This window comes from Melanaphis sacchari, unplaced genomic scaffold, assembly GCF_002803265.2.
Source record: "Melanaphis sacchari strain LSU unplaced genomic scaffold, SCAv2.0 Contig43_pilon_pilon, whole genome shotgun sequence".
Lineage (NCBI taxonomy): Eukaryota > Metazoa > Arthropoda > Insecta > Hemiptera > Aphididae > Melanaphis > Melanaphis sacchari.
The window spans coordinates 1,090,702-1,108,827 of NW_020271284.1; the positions used below are offsets into that span (position 1 = coordinate 1,090,702).

General features: G+C 27.7%; 2 protein-coding genes across 3 annotated transcripts in view; both read right to left on the reverse strand.

Annotated features, from left to right (window-relative positions):
* Positions 1–1,299: 1,299 nt before the first annotated feature.
* Positions 1,300–18,126, reverse strand: part of LOC112597705 (neurobeachin-like protein 1) — a 109,791-nt gene continuing 92,964 nt past the window's right edge. For both annotated transcript variants that reach the window (XM_025343874.1, XM_025343873.1), the window contains 14 exons: positions 8,991–9,115; positions 8,667–8,805; positions 8,238–8,397; positions 6,310–6,423; positions 6,080–6,232; positions 5,674–5,990; positions 5,427–5,558; positions 5,058–5,276; positions 4,599–4,821; positions 4,311–4,513; positions 4,033–4,223; positions 3,603–3,946; positions 3,330–3,478; positions 1,300–1,612 (listed from right to left, as the gene is read on the reverse strand). In XM_025343874.1, the coding sequence (XP_025199659.1) occupies positions 1,474–1,612; positions 3,330–3,478; positions 3,603–3,946; positions 4,033–4,223; positions 4,311–4,513; positions 4,599–4,821; positions 5,058–5,276; positions 5,427–5,558; positions 5,674–5,990; positions 6,080–6,232; positions 6,310–6,423; positions 8,238–8,397; positions 8,667–8,805; positions 8,991–9,115 (2,608 nt within the window). In that variant the 3' untranslated portion in view covers positions 1,300–1,473. The remainder of the gene's footprint in view (positions 1,613–3,329; positions 3,479–3,602; positions 3,947–4,032; positions 4,224–4,310; positions 4,514–4,598; positions 4,822–5,057; positions 5,277–5,426; positions 5,559–5,673; positions 5,991–6,079; positions 6,233–6,309; positions 6,424–8,237; positions 8,398–8,666; positions 8,806–8,990; positions 9,116–18,126) is intronic.
* LOC112597710 (larval cuticle protein A3A) lies at positions 15,604–16,643 on the reverse strand. The gene is made up of 2 exons (XM_025343880.1): positions 16,518–16,643; positions 15,604–16,392 (listed from the first exon to the last, which is right to left on the reverse strand). The coding sequence occupies exons 1-2, from the start codon at positions 16,530–16,532 to the stop codon at positions 15,811–15,813; spliced, it is 597 nt and encodes a 198-aa protein (XP_025199665.1). The 5' UTR covers positions 16,533–16,643; the 3' UTR covers positions 15,604–15,810.

Below are 18,126 nucleotides of genomic sequence, written 5' to 3' on the forward strand. Positions count from 1 at the left end.
AATAACTAAAAACTGATCATTATGTTTTCATTTGGATAAAAATATAAAACTTTAAATAGCCACAAAATAAACATTTTATTATTCTTCATTGATAATAAGTAAATAAATTAAACATAATAAGTGTCAAATAATTTTAATATATGTACTTACTTATCTACAGTAAAAATAATAATGATAAAATTTGTACACAAACTTATATTCAACGTTTCAGTAGGTATTGAAAAGTATTATTATTTATTCATATATAAATATAATTGAATTAATTAAAATTAACCACGATGCCTAATTGGTACTATTAAATATATTATTAGTCATCTGGGACTACGAAGATACATATTATACCTTATTCGTAGTAGAAGATATAGGTGAAATAAATGTCATCGTTTATTCATTTGAAAATGGTCAAGTACAACCGGAAAATGGAGGTTTGGTACAAAATTCTGCTTCAATTGACAATCAAGGACAGCGCGTACCTCCTCTCACTGGGGCCTTATAATCGTATTCACAATTGGAGTTGCGCGGTTTTTATTTTTGTCAGGACGAAGGGTCACAATATAAACGGCTAATATCTCAGATATATTTAATATTCAACAATGTTAAAGCACAATTCTATGGTATAATGATGGATAACGCCGATCAAAACAGAAAAGTACACACGTGACGTTCCACAAGTTAAAAAAAGGTTAAAGTTAAAGTATTTTTATAATTTATACATTATTATATTTATATAATAGTTATAATAGTTTTATAAAGAAAAAAGTGTGAGTCGCATAAAAGTCATTAAGAAAGGACGAGTCAAAATTGAAGCTATAAAATTCACACATAACGTAATGTCAAAGAAAATGATATTTTTTTATTTAATACTTAAAATAATGATCGAATTACAATAAATCGTAAAATTAAATCACAATAACAAAACCGACATAACAATAATACACTAATAAATAATAATAATATAATTATTCCGTACAAATTTTGAACCATATACCCGAAAACTAGATAATACAAATATGAATTAAATTGAATACATAATAAATATAATATAATTATGATAGCTGATATCGTTATTAGCACCTAAAAAAAATCAAATTAAGTCACCATCGAACATATAATATGTAGTATGTATATATGAGCAACACAATTGAGGAAATACGTTTTTATCTATAATATTTGGCAAATCGATATTACATTAATATGTCTTATAAAATATTATTATTATATATATTGTATTATATTATATCATAATAATACATATATATAAATATATACTATGTTTAATGATAATGATAATAATAATAATAATAATAATAATAATACAATAATGAGTACAATTTAAAACTAAAAACGAACTAACGTTTTATACAACAAGAACAGAATGTCTAAAATGATAGTTAAAAAAAATTATTATCGTCGAAACGATATCATGTTATTGTTTGAAAAAGACTCTATCGCAAAGAGATGTCACGGCGACTATCAGTTATTGTTTGAATTCGGCAATCCAATTACGACGATCTTTCCGTCTCTCAGCGGCGCCAACAAGTGTGTGTTGCCCGGCGTCGCCACCACCGTTTGGATTGGAACGTGCAGAGGGACATCGTAGACCGGATGCAAGCTGTAAAATAAATTCGAAGGTTTACGTTAAAATAATAGGAAAAAAATATTATTTTATTCATTAAGTAATATCTTCTGCTGAATGATGTAAACGCCGTCTTAACGTTAAATCATTTATGTATATATTTTTTTAAATTATTATTTTGTTAATTACTTTGTACGATGTTTTTTTATTCGTTTTGATAAGTTTTAAGTAGTAGATAGTTTAATTGAACACATAATATACTTAGGTAATCTACGTATAGTTATAATTAATAATATGATATTATATACATAGGTATATTTAAAAGCAACAACATTTTCGTTGAGTTATGGATCATTAATAGGAGCTTAACTTAAAACTAAAAACACAATAAACTTAACGTTTATCGTTAGTTTTCACTTCATAAAATGTGTCATTCATTAAAGTTTACAGCAAAGGACCACATTTGAGCGTTTCAAACTTGCTTACCTCTCTAAACTGTGTTCCTCATAATATATACAATAAATACAAATTTGTATTGTTTGAAAACTGAAGTGTACAATACCGTAAAAAAATCTATCATGTAAACACTAAACTTCGATAAAATTAGCTTCAAAGACTAGATAATATGTTTTTTTTTTTTTTTACCAAATTGTGCTTGATACACTTATCGGGTCCGTTCGCGTCACTTGTGTTATGGAGGTATCATAAATCATTGTCTACATAATTTATTAATTATAATATTATGTTCTATTAAATTGTTTTAAATCTTTTACTATTTTTAAATTGACGTGGTTTTTGAAATCGTAGAATTTATGATAATGATTTAACTAACATTTTGTTTATGTAAAAACCATGTTAAACGAATCAAAGGGATTTTATATGTACCTATGTATATAATATCAATAATAATTAATTATACGCCGTAGTTAGTAATAACTACTTTTTCAGTTTGAGATGTTAGTTTGGTTCATGACACTTTACATGGCGTTTTAGTTAATTATTTCAATTTGAATCTACATCTAGATTAGAATAGAGAGGTTAAAAAAATATTTTTTATTGTTTGCTTTGGTGTAATATAAATGTATTATTTAACAGTTGTGCATTTAATATTAAAGTATCTACATGTTACTTTAAGACTAATTATATCTCATTATAATATTTATTATGAATTGTTCTTATACAACTTAAATTTAATTAAAGTGAATAGTTTAGCTTTGCAATTGTGTAATATTGTAATAAATTATTCAATAATAAATAAACACCAATCATAAAATTCTTAAAAAAAAAAAAAAAAAAAAAAAAAACATTATCATGTGTAAAAACCTAAACTGTACTTTTAAAATAGTATGAACTCAAACTGGCTGAAAAAAACTAATTTGTTAACTGGTGTAACTGAGTGAATAAATAATTTAAATAACATTTTTCTTAAATTTTCATTATAATTGCCTATACTTTACCCCTTAAAGACAATTACTGTTATGATCCAACTACAAATTAAAACATTTTTAATAAAATTTTTATTGAAAATTATCTTTTGAGAGAATATAATTTATATAATTTTTAGTTTTTGAGATAATAATACCCTAGGTCTATTGTCATAAATTTATTTTTGTTTTAAAATTTATTTTCCACTAAAGTATATAAATTAAATAATTTAGTATAACCGAAATTTAAATTTAAATCAAGCGGTGTTGTAACACATATAGTTTTGAAATTTTGTGTGTGCGTTTTTTAACATTCTTATAATACTCACCCTAATAGTCTACTTAGCGTTAGATCTCCTGCATCATCGACCACCACTAAACAATCACCTATAGTTGTAATACCAGTTACTTGAGCTGCAACGTATTTTGAACCCAAATTGTTACCATTACAGCTAAATACATGGACGGAATGGTTTTTCTAAAAACAATAAAGCCATTAAAATATATTTTAAATTATCAAAATATATTAGTATACTTATACACGATTACATGTGTAAGTATAGTTACATAAAAGTTTTGATAAATTGATACTTCTATCGTACTTTATCTTTAGCTGAAAAAGCGATATGTCCTTGAAATGAAATTGTCACGAATGTTATGATGGACGGAGGGGAAACACATCCTAGAGGGGTGAGACAGTGTACCAAAAGCCCTTGATGTATGCTGTATACATTAACGGTGCCATCTTGTGAACCAGAAACGGCCATATCTAGTTCCGTAGCAATCGCTACACAGATGATGGGTAAATCATGGCCGAGAAGCGTTTGGAATGGTTTGGGATTTGTATTGTTTGCATTTGAAACGTCCCACACGACCGAAGTACAGTCCCTCGAGCCACTTATCATGTACCATCCACAGGAGTCTAGTGCCAAGCATGTCACTACGTCTGAAAAAGAAAAATTAAAACATCGATTATACGTCTATGTATTATTATAACGATTTTTGTTAAACCGCCATTCGTAATATGTTTACCAAAGTGTCTTATGACAGAAGAAACGTATTTATTTTTTGAAAAACTAAACGTTTTCACGCTATAGTCCCAATGGCCGGCGGTGAATAAATATTTGGCGTCGTGAGATACGGCAAACAAGTGGCTGTTCATTTCAATGGACGGATGATATGAGGAAGATCTCATTGGATATGCACTTGGGTCTTTTTTACCTCTGTAAGTGAAAAACAAAAACGATTAACATTATTGTCGCATTTGACTAGAAGCCGAAAAAAATCTAATAATTAATAGCATAACTTACTTTAGCAAAACATGTGATTGGTCTACTTCAAGCGTGAATCCTTTATTGGAATGTCTGTCATATGGCAACCACGAGTGCCTGCCGATCAAAGAGTTATCACACACTGTAACCAATGTATCGTCAGTCATGAAAGTCTGTAGTAGTCCTTTAGTCCCAGACCGAGGTGGACTCAAAAATACCATTGGATGTTTGCTGTCCGTTATCTATAAAAAAAAGCGCTTTTTATAGCTAATGCCAAATTGTATTTTTTGCCATCGTTAAAACGTTCATTTTAATTATTAAAGGTACCTCAACATAAAACGTAAATAATTCTGACAGCATCATTGTAAGATCTGGTTTTTTGTGGTCCGATTTCATCATTTTTTCTAACGCTTTGTCTAATGGTAGTCTTAGCGGATGAGGTTCTTTTAACAACTGACTCGGGGTTTGTCCAAAATTATTAATCATGCCTTCCACAGCTTCTCTTTCTATAGGATCGACAATCGCGTCTAGATCAACGGCTCCCTCGTAACTATAAAGCACAAGTAAAATATTTAAAATGTTTACCTTATTCTTATATAATTTACAATCTTTTCTTATTAATAATTGATCATTTTATTTGTATTATAACCATAAGTATTAAATTGTGATGTACTCGTATAAATTGTGATGAGCCTACTTGGGCGTTTATTATCAATAAATAAATAAATTAATTAAAAAGTTACACATATACATTTGAAAATTTATATCTGACGTTATTAATGTCACCTGCAGTAATAGAAAACATTCATAGCATCCACTGCAGCTTGACCTTTTTGCTTATATCCGAATATTAAATCAATCCACTCATGAAGATGACTCGACACGTATTCAGATTCTAAAGCCTTTCGGTGTTTGTAAATGAAGTCTTCGGGACTATCCGCCCAAGGAGGAAGAATAACGTCACCGATTCTTTCTTTAGACGATTGTAAGCGACCCAAATCAAATCTATAATATAATTTATTTGAAATATTCGTTTTATTCAAAACTTGTAAAAATGTACACTTTAATATATATATTTTTTATTTTATGAATATTTTTATTTTCGTGACTTATTTTTTAGTTAAAAATTAAATAACATTTTTTAATAAAACTTACTTGTTCATATTTTTTAAGAATTCTGGAAAATAGAAAAATTCTGGTATCAGTTCTTTGACATCATTCGGCGTATCCATTAAAAGCTTCCAAGTTTGCGCGATTGAATGGAACTGACGATCAGCCACATCAAATCTAAAATATTGTTAAATACTTAATATTCTTTCAGTTATAATTTCACATGATATAGTTTGATGAAAAATAATATATGAACTATGATATTTTATATTTATAAATAAATAAAATTAACCTTCCGCTTTGAAGCTCGATATGCAGAGAAGTGAACGGTTCAACCCTAACCAAGTAATGGAGTACACCAGCAGAATTTGAATAGTGTGTACCATAATGAAATTTTCCGATAACTCCGTTTGGGTCCTCAAAGTTTCTGTACTTGGCTTGTACGTCAGCCTCATTGTTGGGATTTACAACACCCACGGGTCGAGATAGGTCTCTGAACGTTTTTGGATCGTTCAAATTTAGTTCTTCAGATTTATAATCAGCTAGCACCCACGGGAATACTGGGTATTGTGACAGATCATTGTAAGTACGGCCTGCTATTGTATTCAGCTGGGCGTAAAAAATAATTATTAGTTGAATCATAAATTTGATTATAATTCATGATAAACCTATAACTGACACTATACAGTAGTACTCACTTGCATTAAATATTCAAAGTTTGTAATTTCTCTATTAACCCACTTTTGAGTACAACCAGACTTTCGCAAAAGGTCTTGTGGGTGTCGACTGCTATTAAATGAGAAATTAGGTGGATGTACGCTATAAATTGAAGTCAATACTTTCAAACGAATCTTAAAATCATAAAAAGAATAATATACACATTTGAAAATTTTGATAAATATTTAGTAATATATTTCTGTATGTTTACCTTTGTAGTAAAATTAAGAAAATAATTTGATTGGTCCATCAAGAAAAATTCTAAAGCACTTCTACGTAAATTGTATCGTCGTAAATAAACATCTCTCAGTTTTGTCATGGACCACTGAAAATAAGTAGATCAGTATTGATTATAATGTTTTATTCTCTTTTTAGGTTCTTTTCATATCATTTATAAATAAATAAATAAATTATTAATGCATACATTTATATATATATATATGACATATATATTAATTACATATTAACATATTATTATCATATTATGTATAATTTTAATGTGTTTCATTATCATACGTTTATAAAATGATTTTTATTTACAAAACATCCCCATAAGTCAATACGTTAAATTTTGGATATTGAAAACTGGATACAGTTGAAACGTTTATTATTGTTTAATTATGATACATTTAATTTTAAAATTAGTTACACGTGACATGTTATATATATACTGTATGCTTGATACATCCGAAACACTTCTACTTGATAGTCATTTAGTTAAGTATGTATCAGTAGCTAAAAATATGAATCAAATATACAATCCATTTTGAACAATTTGGATTGTATAATTTGATACACATTACTTTCACTAGACACAAGGACGTGGCATACAATATAGTGTTGCCAATAATTAGCACTCCTATGAATAAATGATGTCCGGTTGTAAATTTCACTGCTGCAAAGAGTAATACGATATGCGCATTTGTATTTAAAATAAAAATAAAAAAAAAAAAAACTATAATTCCATTGTAGTATTATTATTTAAATCGATTGTTTTCTAAGCATTTTAGTTGTTTGATTAAATAGGAATGTATATAGTTTTTGATTTTATCGATAATTAATCGTTAATAATTATTTTCAGCGAATAATACAAACATATTATACACCATTAACTTTTACTTTTCTATATAAATGTTTAACTAGTCCGTTTAAGTTCCATAAAATGTATAAAACAATAAAATTAAATTTCTATATACGTTTTTAAGAAAATATGCATTCAATTTTTACAACTATTTTTTTGAAAATATGTGTATACAAATGATTATTTAATATTTATATCATGACAATTTAAAATGTATTTATAGAGTATAATTAAGGTAATAATTAAATTAATGTAAAATTATAATATTTATTTATTTATTGTACTTTATATATTATTTTTTTTCAAATAAAATGTTTTTTTCCCATTAAATTTGTTCTTCCAAAAATAAAATACTTAATGATAAATCTTTTTTATTAGTGTTTTTAAGTTTACACAGTTACTTAAATCCTGTATTAACTATAGTCAATTTTCAAATTAATTCTTATGAATTTAAAAAATGTTTTCTGATAATATACACTTACGTATTATATTACAGTCAGTATACAAACATACTACTTATCTATATACATTATACATTAATAATTATAATATGTATTATTTAAATATTCAGTTTTGTGATCTAAATTGTTAAATATTTATAAGTGCAATTATAATATACTATATATTTGTATAATGAATATTCTATCATAAAACATTAATTAATATATTATAATATGTATATAATAATATAATATTTTATGCAATAATATACTATATGTTAAAAGACATATTTTATTTCTATAATTTATTATCAGCATTTGTTATCATAACAAAATAATAACTAATTTGTTCATATTTATGTACTATAAAATTTAATTTAATTCAAAATATATTTTAAAATTACTTGATTTAGGTATCTATTTAAGTTACAAAAAATTAAATTAACAATAATAATTAAAAAAAAAATTTCATAATTTATAAATTTTTGTTCTGTAATTTGTAAAGACATTGAGGAAATATAAGGAGTTAATTTTGTTTTAAATGTATAGGTGTTAAATGAACAAATTTTCAATTTTGGTCAAAAATAATATTATGTACAAGCAATATTAATATCCTACCTTAAAGTCATGTCTATCACAATCCTCCGTGATTGGGGTTAAGTCATGGAAGTACGCATGTGTTGTAGATATGACTAATCGTCCTTTTATTACACTCATTAAAGTTACTAATTGACAGTCAACTGATAAAACCAACTTTTCTTTTCGTTCATTGTCTTCCCTAAAAATTATAAAGAAATTTGATAGGTAAATATTATTAAAACTATATAATAAACTATAAACTATATTGTACAGTATTAAAAAATAAAGGTTTAATTTTTCAAAAAAATTTATCAAAAACTTTTTTTTTTATAAAAATATTTATTATATTTTTTATTTTTTTCCTTTAAAATAACTCACAGGGAAGAAAACTATATTATACTTAATAAATAAAAATATACTGTAACTAGCAAATAAAATTTAAAAAAAAATATGCTAAAATATAATTACTCTGGATAATTCATTTTATACGAAGCTATATCTTCATCAGGTAACATTTCACCATCTTCTTCTACCAAACTTCGGACGGCTACTTGAGGCATGCAAGGCGGTATTTCCGGACAATCCATCATACATTTAATACCACCTCCTAGATATATAGTTATACAATTAAAATTATTATGCAAATAAAACAGTTAAAAGTTAATCATATAAAAATAAAAAAGTCAGATATTTAAATTTATAATAACAAAATGCCTGCATTAGAAAATATGGTTTTTTTTTTTTTTTTATTTATGAAGTTTGTTTTAAACAATGTTATAATATATTAATTACCGGCGTTATCTCTCAAATTACTAGCATTTTGATGATTATCAAAATGATAGTTGGGACAAAGTTTGAGCCGCATTCTTGAATAATTTTCGTGTTGTGATAGAATCCAGTGACGTTCCGTGGTCGACCTAAAATTACAAATATTGTTATTTTATACAAGAAAAACACAAATAATCAGGAAGTATATCATTCATATTCAATTGTATACATAACCAGACGAACCCATTATTTGCAACAGTTAATATTATAATCGTAGAGTAAATATGTATAATATATTAAAAAGTCCAAAATACTAACGAAATACTTAAAACTAGCTAAGTATGTGCTGTTTTTACAATTATTTGCCAGTATAGCTTTGAATTGACAACATTTAAAAATAAAAGTAAATTAATCTTTAACTGTATGTTTATTAATAAAAGTTAAAAAAATAAGGTAATGCAGATGAGGGTAACTATCATTAAACTTTGTTTTGTTATTAAAGTTTTAAAGTAAATCGTCGAATTAAAAGAATAACTAAAACAAAGTTCAGATAAAAATGAAAACCACAATACCTTAAAATGCTTTTACTTTTTCAACACTTCCATAATTTTTCCTTGTGTTTTTGGAAACTACACGAAAATGGTAATATAATCGTTTAAAAATACCAAATATATTCAATTTTCAGGGCTAGGTACTAATGAATTATTATAATTTCAAAGTAATTCATATGGAGAATTGTTCACAATTAAAAAAAAATAATACCGTAAGACAAATAAATTTATATTTGATGAGAACCTAAAATATTTGATGCTAACAATACTATAGTTACCTCATTAGATAAATAAAAAAAACATTAGCATTCTTCCGTCCTCGACTGGAAGAATGTCTAGGTCGTTTAAAATCGATGTTTAATTTACGACTTAAATAAAATAATAAAAATGATTAAAATTCAGTGTTTAAATGCGATTTAAACATATTTCGTCCTTAACATTACTCGTATGAACAAATCAACTATAAAGACGTGGTACACTGTCATTCTAATACTCAGATAGAATGTTCAATTTGTCTAAAACAAATAATTTCACGAATTACAATTCAAAATCAATACTATAAAGTCTAGATAAATTTTAATTTTAATTAATTCATTATAGTTTTACGATTTTTATAGATAATATTGTAGTTTATTCGTTTTAAAATATTTGTAAATTGGACATGACATTATTTTCTTGATATTTCGATCATAAAATTGAACTTTAAATGAAAATATTAAATTATTAACCTTTATATTAATATTTTGATTTTGCGTAGTAAAATTTTCATATTTTTTCATGTTTTGTCTTAGATTTTTGATAAAAATAAGTAATAATCTTATTATGTGTGTTAAAAATAAACTCATTAACAATATTATATTATTAAGTGTAAAAAATACTATGAACTATAACTATCATTAAAAATCTATAAAATTATTTTATTATTACACACTAAGTAAGGAAAGAATTATAGATAGATTGATGTTTATGTATTGTAGGTATTTAATTATTTAAAAATTTTCCATGGAGAAACAATATTATTATACAGATCAAAAGATAATATCAATGTCATTGTGGCTTAAAGTAGTTTAAAAAAGGAACAACTAATGATAATTTGTAATTACTAATTAGTAGTAAAATAAGCTAGAAAATAGTTTGATTTTAGATCATATTAATTACTACAAGACTGTGTAAAAAAATATATACATGTGTTTTACTACATTTAATTATTAATTTTATCCAATTATAGAAATATAGAATATGATTTTACATTAAAACGTCCACTCATCTATACTGCAATGTTTTTAACTAAATAGTAATAAAAGGTTATAAGCTCATTAGTATAGTATTGTAGGTGAAGTATTTTAGAGAAAAATAAAAATATACAAATGTTAAGATATTGATGGCAGATATAATATCGACTATCTAACATATTAGTTGTAATTTATAAATACAATATTTAGATACTACTAATAAAAAAAAAAAAATATTTGCTTTTGTTTCTAAAATACTTAATACTCTTATTCAAGTGAATAGTTGGTACAAAGGTTATCAATTTTTTCCCCACAATGTGAACACGTGAGCAAAAAAAAAAAATTAAGTTCTATCATACAACCATGTTTAGTTAATGGATAAATACTTTACATTTGTATTTATGAAAAGAGTTCCATTAACGCGCATAAATATATGTGTAAAATAATAACTGTCAAATAAATCGCATTTAAATTATTTCATTGCCAGTTGGTTGCTTCGTGTAGACAATATTATTTATTATTATACATTTGTAGGTATTTGCACGCGTCTAACATCATGAGACATTACACAATTTATTTTATTTTTTATGTTCGTATCAATGTGGAATTATATAGAACATAATCATTATACAGACAGTTCCACATAATAATATGGAGGCACAGATTTTATTTCGAATATAAAAAAATATAATGCATAGCTGTACACGCAAATTTTCGGGAAAAAGAATATGATGTAATAATTAAAGCGTCTCATTATGGGTGGGCAGTTGTAACGTTGGCGTGCGGGTGGTGGGGGAGGCTGTTACACAATTGTAGTCGTCGACGAAGACGCGTAATCGCGCTTACATGTCACACATAATATACTGTGTATAATAACAATATACGCGATAACAATATTAAAACAGTGTTGCGTACTGGACACACCTCCACTGAGTATATTATACATCTATAGAGAGATTTCCTTTCATAACTATAACAATAATAATGTAGGATCAGTAGCGCACACTGAGGTATAATTATTGTAAGGACGACTGGTTATTACTCCAGGCCATATTTAAATCGGAAACTGGAAATTATCTGAAACGTACATGGATTATCTCTAATTAGAAAAAAAAAATGATATTATAGTAATATATTATACAATGTGCTATTTAAACAATTTATGTCTTATCGATCGATCGTGACGTTTTTTGATTGTTTATTCGTATAAAAAGGATTTCGATACTAAATGTTATGGAAGTACAGCTATACACGAAAAATGTACTGTCATAATGATAATTTATAATATATGACACACGATGCATTATAATTTATATCATTGAACTGTACACTCGAAATTTCTTTTATAGTATTGTTCGGTATTGTATAAGAAAAATAATAATTTAATGTTCAATTTATATATAATTACAATGAAATAAAATAAGAGATAATAACATAAGTATTAACGCGGAAGGAATAGAAAGAAAACATTTGTGTGCATACTAAAATATTTTAAATCTTATATTTGATATGTATATTTAATATTAATTAATAAAATTATCTATAATAAATAAAATGATATAATAGGATATAGGAACATAATTATAATTTTCGAATGTAACTATGCGCAAAATGCAAATATTTATAAATATTTTATTTTTTTGTGCATGTTTAATATATTATGGACAAGTTGGAATGAATTAATAACATAGGTCCAGTTAAAAACTATTATTATTCATATTTTATTCGTCTACACATCATAATATTACATTCTAAGTACGTATCTAATTTCACTTTCATCTTCACAACCTATAATAATAATACCTAATTACACTTTTAGGCACTCTAATATTATTTTATTGCTGCAGTGATATTTAAATAAAATGCTTATTAAACATAACAAATATAAAAATAACTTAGAATTTCGGTTTATGAACGTAATATGTGTATTTTACCATCGTAGAAAATAGTAACACATAGACACGATAATAATTTATCAAAAATGCATTACAAATTATGTTATTAAAACATATTTATAGAATAATCATTTGAACATTTTCAAGCTAAAACTAAACATTCTTAAAACCTTAATTATTCAAAAGTACACTTATTTCAGCCGAAAACGGAAGAATAAAAAAAAAGTCTTACAAATAAAATATAATTATAAGGTTATTAAATAAGATGTATACACAAAGTAATTTTTTATTACCGTAGGGTAAGTGACAGATGAAGATATAAGTTATTAAATATTTTTTATAGTATAGGAAGTACAGAAATTTAAAAATATTTCTTTATAACATATTTTGTAGTTATCATATTGCTATAATATTATGTTATTTATTTTTGTTGTTTATTTTCTTAAACACAAATATAAATTTAAAATATATTAATGTAATTTTTAAGTTCACCTTTCAAAACAGGTTAGTAATGCAAATAAATCGCGTTGTTTATTTTTATGAAAAAAAAAAAAGGACGATAATAATAAGCCCACTATAAATTTTGTTACGAAAATCAAGCTATGAAATACATTTTTATTTATACATAGATTGAATTAACAGAATAATTTTTATTAAAGGTAGGATTTTTATGATTTTACATATTTGTTTTTAATGTATGCAGTAAAATGGGAGTAAGATATCATTATGATTCATGAAACACAGAATTCATAGGTATAAGTAATAACTTATTATTTATATTAAAGTTAATTATGGTAATATAAAATATCAATTAATGACAGTACGTAAATCAAAAGTTAATTGATTATAGTGGCGTATTAAATATAGGTATCGATTCTACAGTCTTACTAGTCTTAAGTACCATTTAAAATATAATAATACACTAATATGTAACGTAAAGCTTATTAATAAACTTTAAATTGATTTAAAATATAATCGAAAAATGTCGAAGTATAGATACTGGATTAAAATCACAATCAAAAGATAATAAATTGTAAAAATTAATACAATTTGAAGTAGAAAGTACTATTGTGAAGCGTAAAAAAATTGCAGTCGAAAATGATGACAAATTTGTTTTGAAAGCACTTAAATATATTACGGTTTAAGTTCACGGTTAGTATTACGATTGACTATGAAATCACATTATTTTACGCCCAAAAAATTAATAGATTACCTTGTGTTCTAAAGCCCGTATATTTGGCGAGTATAGTAGGTATAAAGTGAGGTTTTTTCCTGGTTAAATTTTTTTTTTTTTTTAACATTTATTTTAATATACACAATCTGTAAATTTTGTATCTGGTTAAAATAAAAATATAAATTCTATGGAGAGGATTATGTTCAGTTTATACTACCTAAGTAACAATTATCACACGAATTTTTGCTAATAAATAGTATTATAAAAATTAAAACGCAATGCAGTAAGTGTTAGATACATCTATAAACTTTAACAACAATAATTATTATAATAGTATTTAATACTATTTACACATTAAGTTTGTACAGAAAATGATAAACCACTTAATTATTTATTCTTTATAAAGTTAAAATTATATTAAAGTATACTCATGATATTATTTAAGGTGGTTAGACAGTGCTTGATTTGGCAAAATTAAAGTAGAGGGATTCTGTTGACTTTTAAAAAAGAGCGTCCCTATTACTTTTTAAATGTTACTGAACCGTGAGGGCTACGCTCTCACACCCCCTTATACCCCTCTTTAAAACATATAAAAAATATTTATAAATTATAATTAAAAAAAATAAAAAATACTGTGAATATTACATCGTATATTATAGTTATCCCTTACAAAATGTAACAACAAACTTAAAAATAACTCTAAATATAAAATTTTAATAAGTTACTGAGTGTCTGAGTAACTATTGATTACTTGCTTTTATCTGTTTTTTAAAAAAACGAAAATATATTACCTTGTGATTTCTTTTTTTTAGCCATCGTATAAATACAAAAAACAATTGTTTATTCGTATATAATATATAAGATGACAAATATCAATTACTTAAGGTACTATTCAAGTAGTAAGAAAATAAGACAGTCACAGCCTTACAAAATTAAATTTAAAAAATAACAATCTTTAAATCTATAAAAATTGATAATAAATATTAGTGAATAATGATAACAGTGGTAATTGATAATATATTTTATAAGTTATCACGGTCTGTAAGTTATAAAACATGATTAAAGTTAATTATCTATGGTAAGAAAAATTATGATGTTATAACGTGAATTTTGATAAAATTGAAGAATGATGCAGAGTCCTTTTGTCCCGTACGTTTCCCTTAAAAATATAAGTAGAGGTACGCTAAAATTTCTGAAAAATTAGTTGGGGTACTCCATCCCCCTGCGACCCCTCAAGTCAAGCACTGTGGTTAGATCAATAATAATTAGTCTTCAGTATGACGTATATGGCATGAATCGTCAAGATACTGACGACTGATATCTATATTACGGTAAGCATATCATGGGAAGACAATATTCATCGCTGTAAGAATAACAAATATATTTAATTTGTTTTTTCCTTAATAATGCTTAATGGTAATTTTTAAAGCTGCTATAATGATTGCTACCTGGAATATTTTATTGAATAGGTTTAAAATCTTTTTGGAAGAGACTGAACCTTTATAGCCTTCACTTCCATAAAGCATATTAATCAATAAAGCTCTTGTTTATCGATAACAGAATAGAGTCTAAAAACAACACCTGAGAAAAAAATGTTTTCAGAATGAGTTATCATTAATAACGTATACGCGACGAGGTACGTTGATGGTATTTCGACTTAAAGTCACAATGTGACTTCACAGATATACTAAATATTTATATTATGGTTATAAGTATAGAGAGTGTACTATAACTATGGTTTGTAGAAATATGAACATGCTCATTCGTAATATATAATATAATATGTTTAATAAGAGTTAAAAACTTTATTTATTGCTTTGAAATATATAGAAGATAATACAATATAACAGTGAGGAAAAAGTTATGTACAAAAAGAAAACACACATAATAAAAATAAAAAAATACACGTACAATATATATAAATATATATAGAGAGAGATTATTTCCGGCGGAGTCAGTGGCGGCGATGATCGTATGCGGCGGCGTCAGTCATTATACGACTACGGCAGGGGCGACGGCGGGCGCCACAACTGGCACGTCTTTTTGGACGACAGCGTTGAATCCGTTGATGTCGTCGGCGTAATAGTTGACGGTCCTGCGGCTGCCGTCGGGTTCGATCAGGCTGTAACGGCCTTTGACTATGTCACCGTCGCGTACTTCTTCCTGGTCCTTGGCGTCACCGGTCAGCGAGTCCCGGACAGTGTACGCGAATTGGTATTGCGGGTAGGAGTCCGCGAAGTCAAGCTTGGCCACAGCGGGCGCGGCAGCCACGGGCAACGGTGCGGCGGCCACGGGCAAAGGTGCTGCTGCGCGAACGAGTGGAGCGGTGGCCGGAAACGGGGCGGCGGCGAAGCGGGCGGCAGGAGCCGGGAACGCTTGCAGCGGAGCCGCTACGGCACGAGAAGCAGCTGGTAATAGTGGAGCCCTGAATGGGTAAGTGGCATAAGGATAAGCCGCAGGCGTGGCCGAGTACGGCAATAGTCCTGGATAGGCATATGGGGCTGGGGCGACGGCGGGTAGTACGCCAGGTTCGCAACGGCCGACGGCTGCCACAACGGCTAAGACCAATGAAGACTACGACAAGGAAAACACAAATCGATAAAATTTGTAAAAATATGGCGCACCGACAGTAATCGTTGACGAGGTCTGTCAGTCGCAAAACATCACAATAATTGCATCACTACAATACGGGTACTTACCTTGATGAATGCCATTTCTTCGATGATTTTTTTGTTCTGTTACTGCGACGGTGACGAGACTGTGCGTGTTGTTTTTCGGAAAAGACCGGATTAACTCGAGAGTCGGATTGAATGTGATTGACAATGGTCATCGGCGACGTTTATATAGTAGTCCGCGGACGCCCCCACAAAGCGTTATTTTCGCTTTGCCCCTACGCCATAGATTCGATGATCGAATACGACGACGGATATCGTGCCACCCACCTGTAATCGACAGCAGACAAGGGCCGTTTGCCAAGTGGGTGAGGGGAGAGGACCGTGTCGTAACGGAGACGTGGCCACGCGACCAGAATGCCATATCAGCCCCGGCGACGGAACAACGGTTCAATCTAATAATATAATAGTATAGACGCGACAATGTCCGGCGAGTATAATTGTATGCGGGTCATCGAGTCTTGGTCCGAGTCCAATCCGATCCATATACCTACGACCAGACCGATCGAGGTGTGTACGCGGCGAAAGTGAAACCTCCGCATGAGTGTTTCGGACAGTCAGTCGTCATCGTCCTTGGAAGGACGCGTCGAAAACCGTCCTGCGGACTTGCACGTCACCGCCGTCAGGGAGACTTCGACGCGGCACATAATATATTGACGAACACGTGTGTTCGATAATATGTTATGTATACGTGTTCGTTAAGTATTGTTATATTCTATGCATCCAACTCGTTGTCGAGGTTAACATTTATCGTCGTAAATCTTTCCGTTAGTTTGAGAGATAACGAAATCAAACAGTTTAATATGTGATAAAGTTACACCGGAGACAGATGTAATAAGAGGCAAGCAATATGAGGACTGTAGATAATATTTGTCTTAGGAGTTATACACATTTCTCGTTTATTAGGTAATAAATAAAAATGTGCAGATTGCACACGTCTATTAGCTTTTCTAATAATAATTTCAATATCTTAAATGCTTATCGTATTTATTTATTTTTTGAAACTATGACTATTTAATTTATACTCTTGCGTTTATTAAATGTGTTTATATCGTTTTCAGCTTAGAGCAGATACTCTTGGTAAATCTCATTTCAATTTTAAATGTACGGCTTAAAGTTGTTATATTATACTTATACATGACAAATAAAAGAAGGTATAACAAATAAACCTACTCATAAGACATGGGTGTCTGCATTCAGTAAATAATAAGTGTCCATTTTCACATCCAGTGTATCATATTGATTTAAAGTTGTTAAATTTAAATTTAATAACTTAAGTTCTTTTACTATAATTAATTTTACTTTTTAACAGTCATTCGAATGATAATTTTCTGCGTATAAATTCACATTACACAAATTCTTATTTTGTTTAATGTTTTTTTTTTTATTATTATTATAAATTGGTGATATATCAAATAAAAATGAAAACTTAATTTTTAATAAGTTTTTTAGTAAGTTTTCATTTATAAGTTTATCACATATTATAATGGTAACGTATGTATATCTATACTTAATCAAAATATTTGAATATTTAAATTAATTAGGCTATTAAAATATAACATGATGATTAATAAACAGCGATTGATTGTTGCGAACTTCATGATATTTCCGTGAATTTCCGTCAAGTTACGTTTCC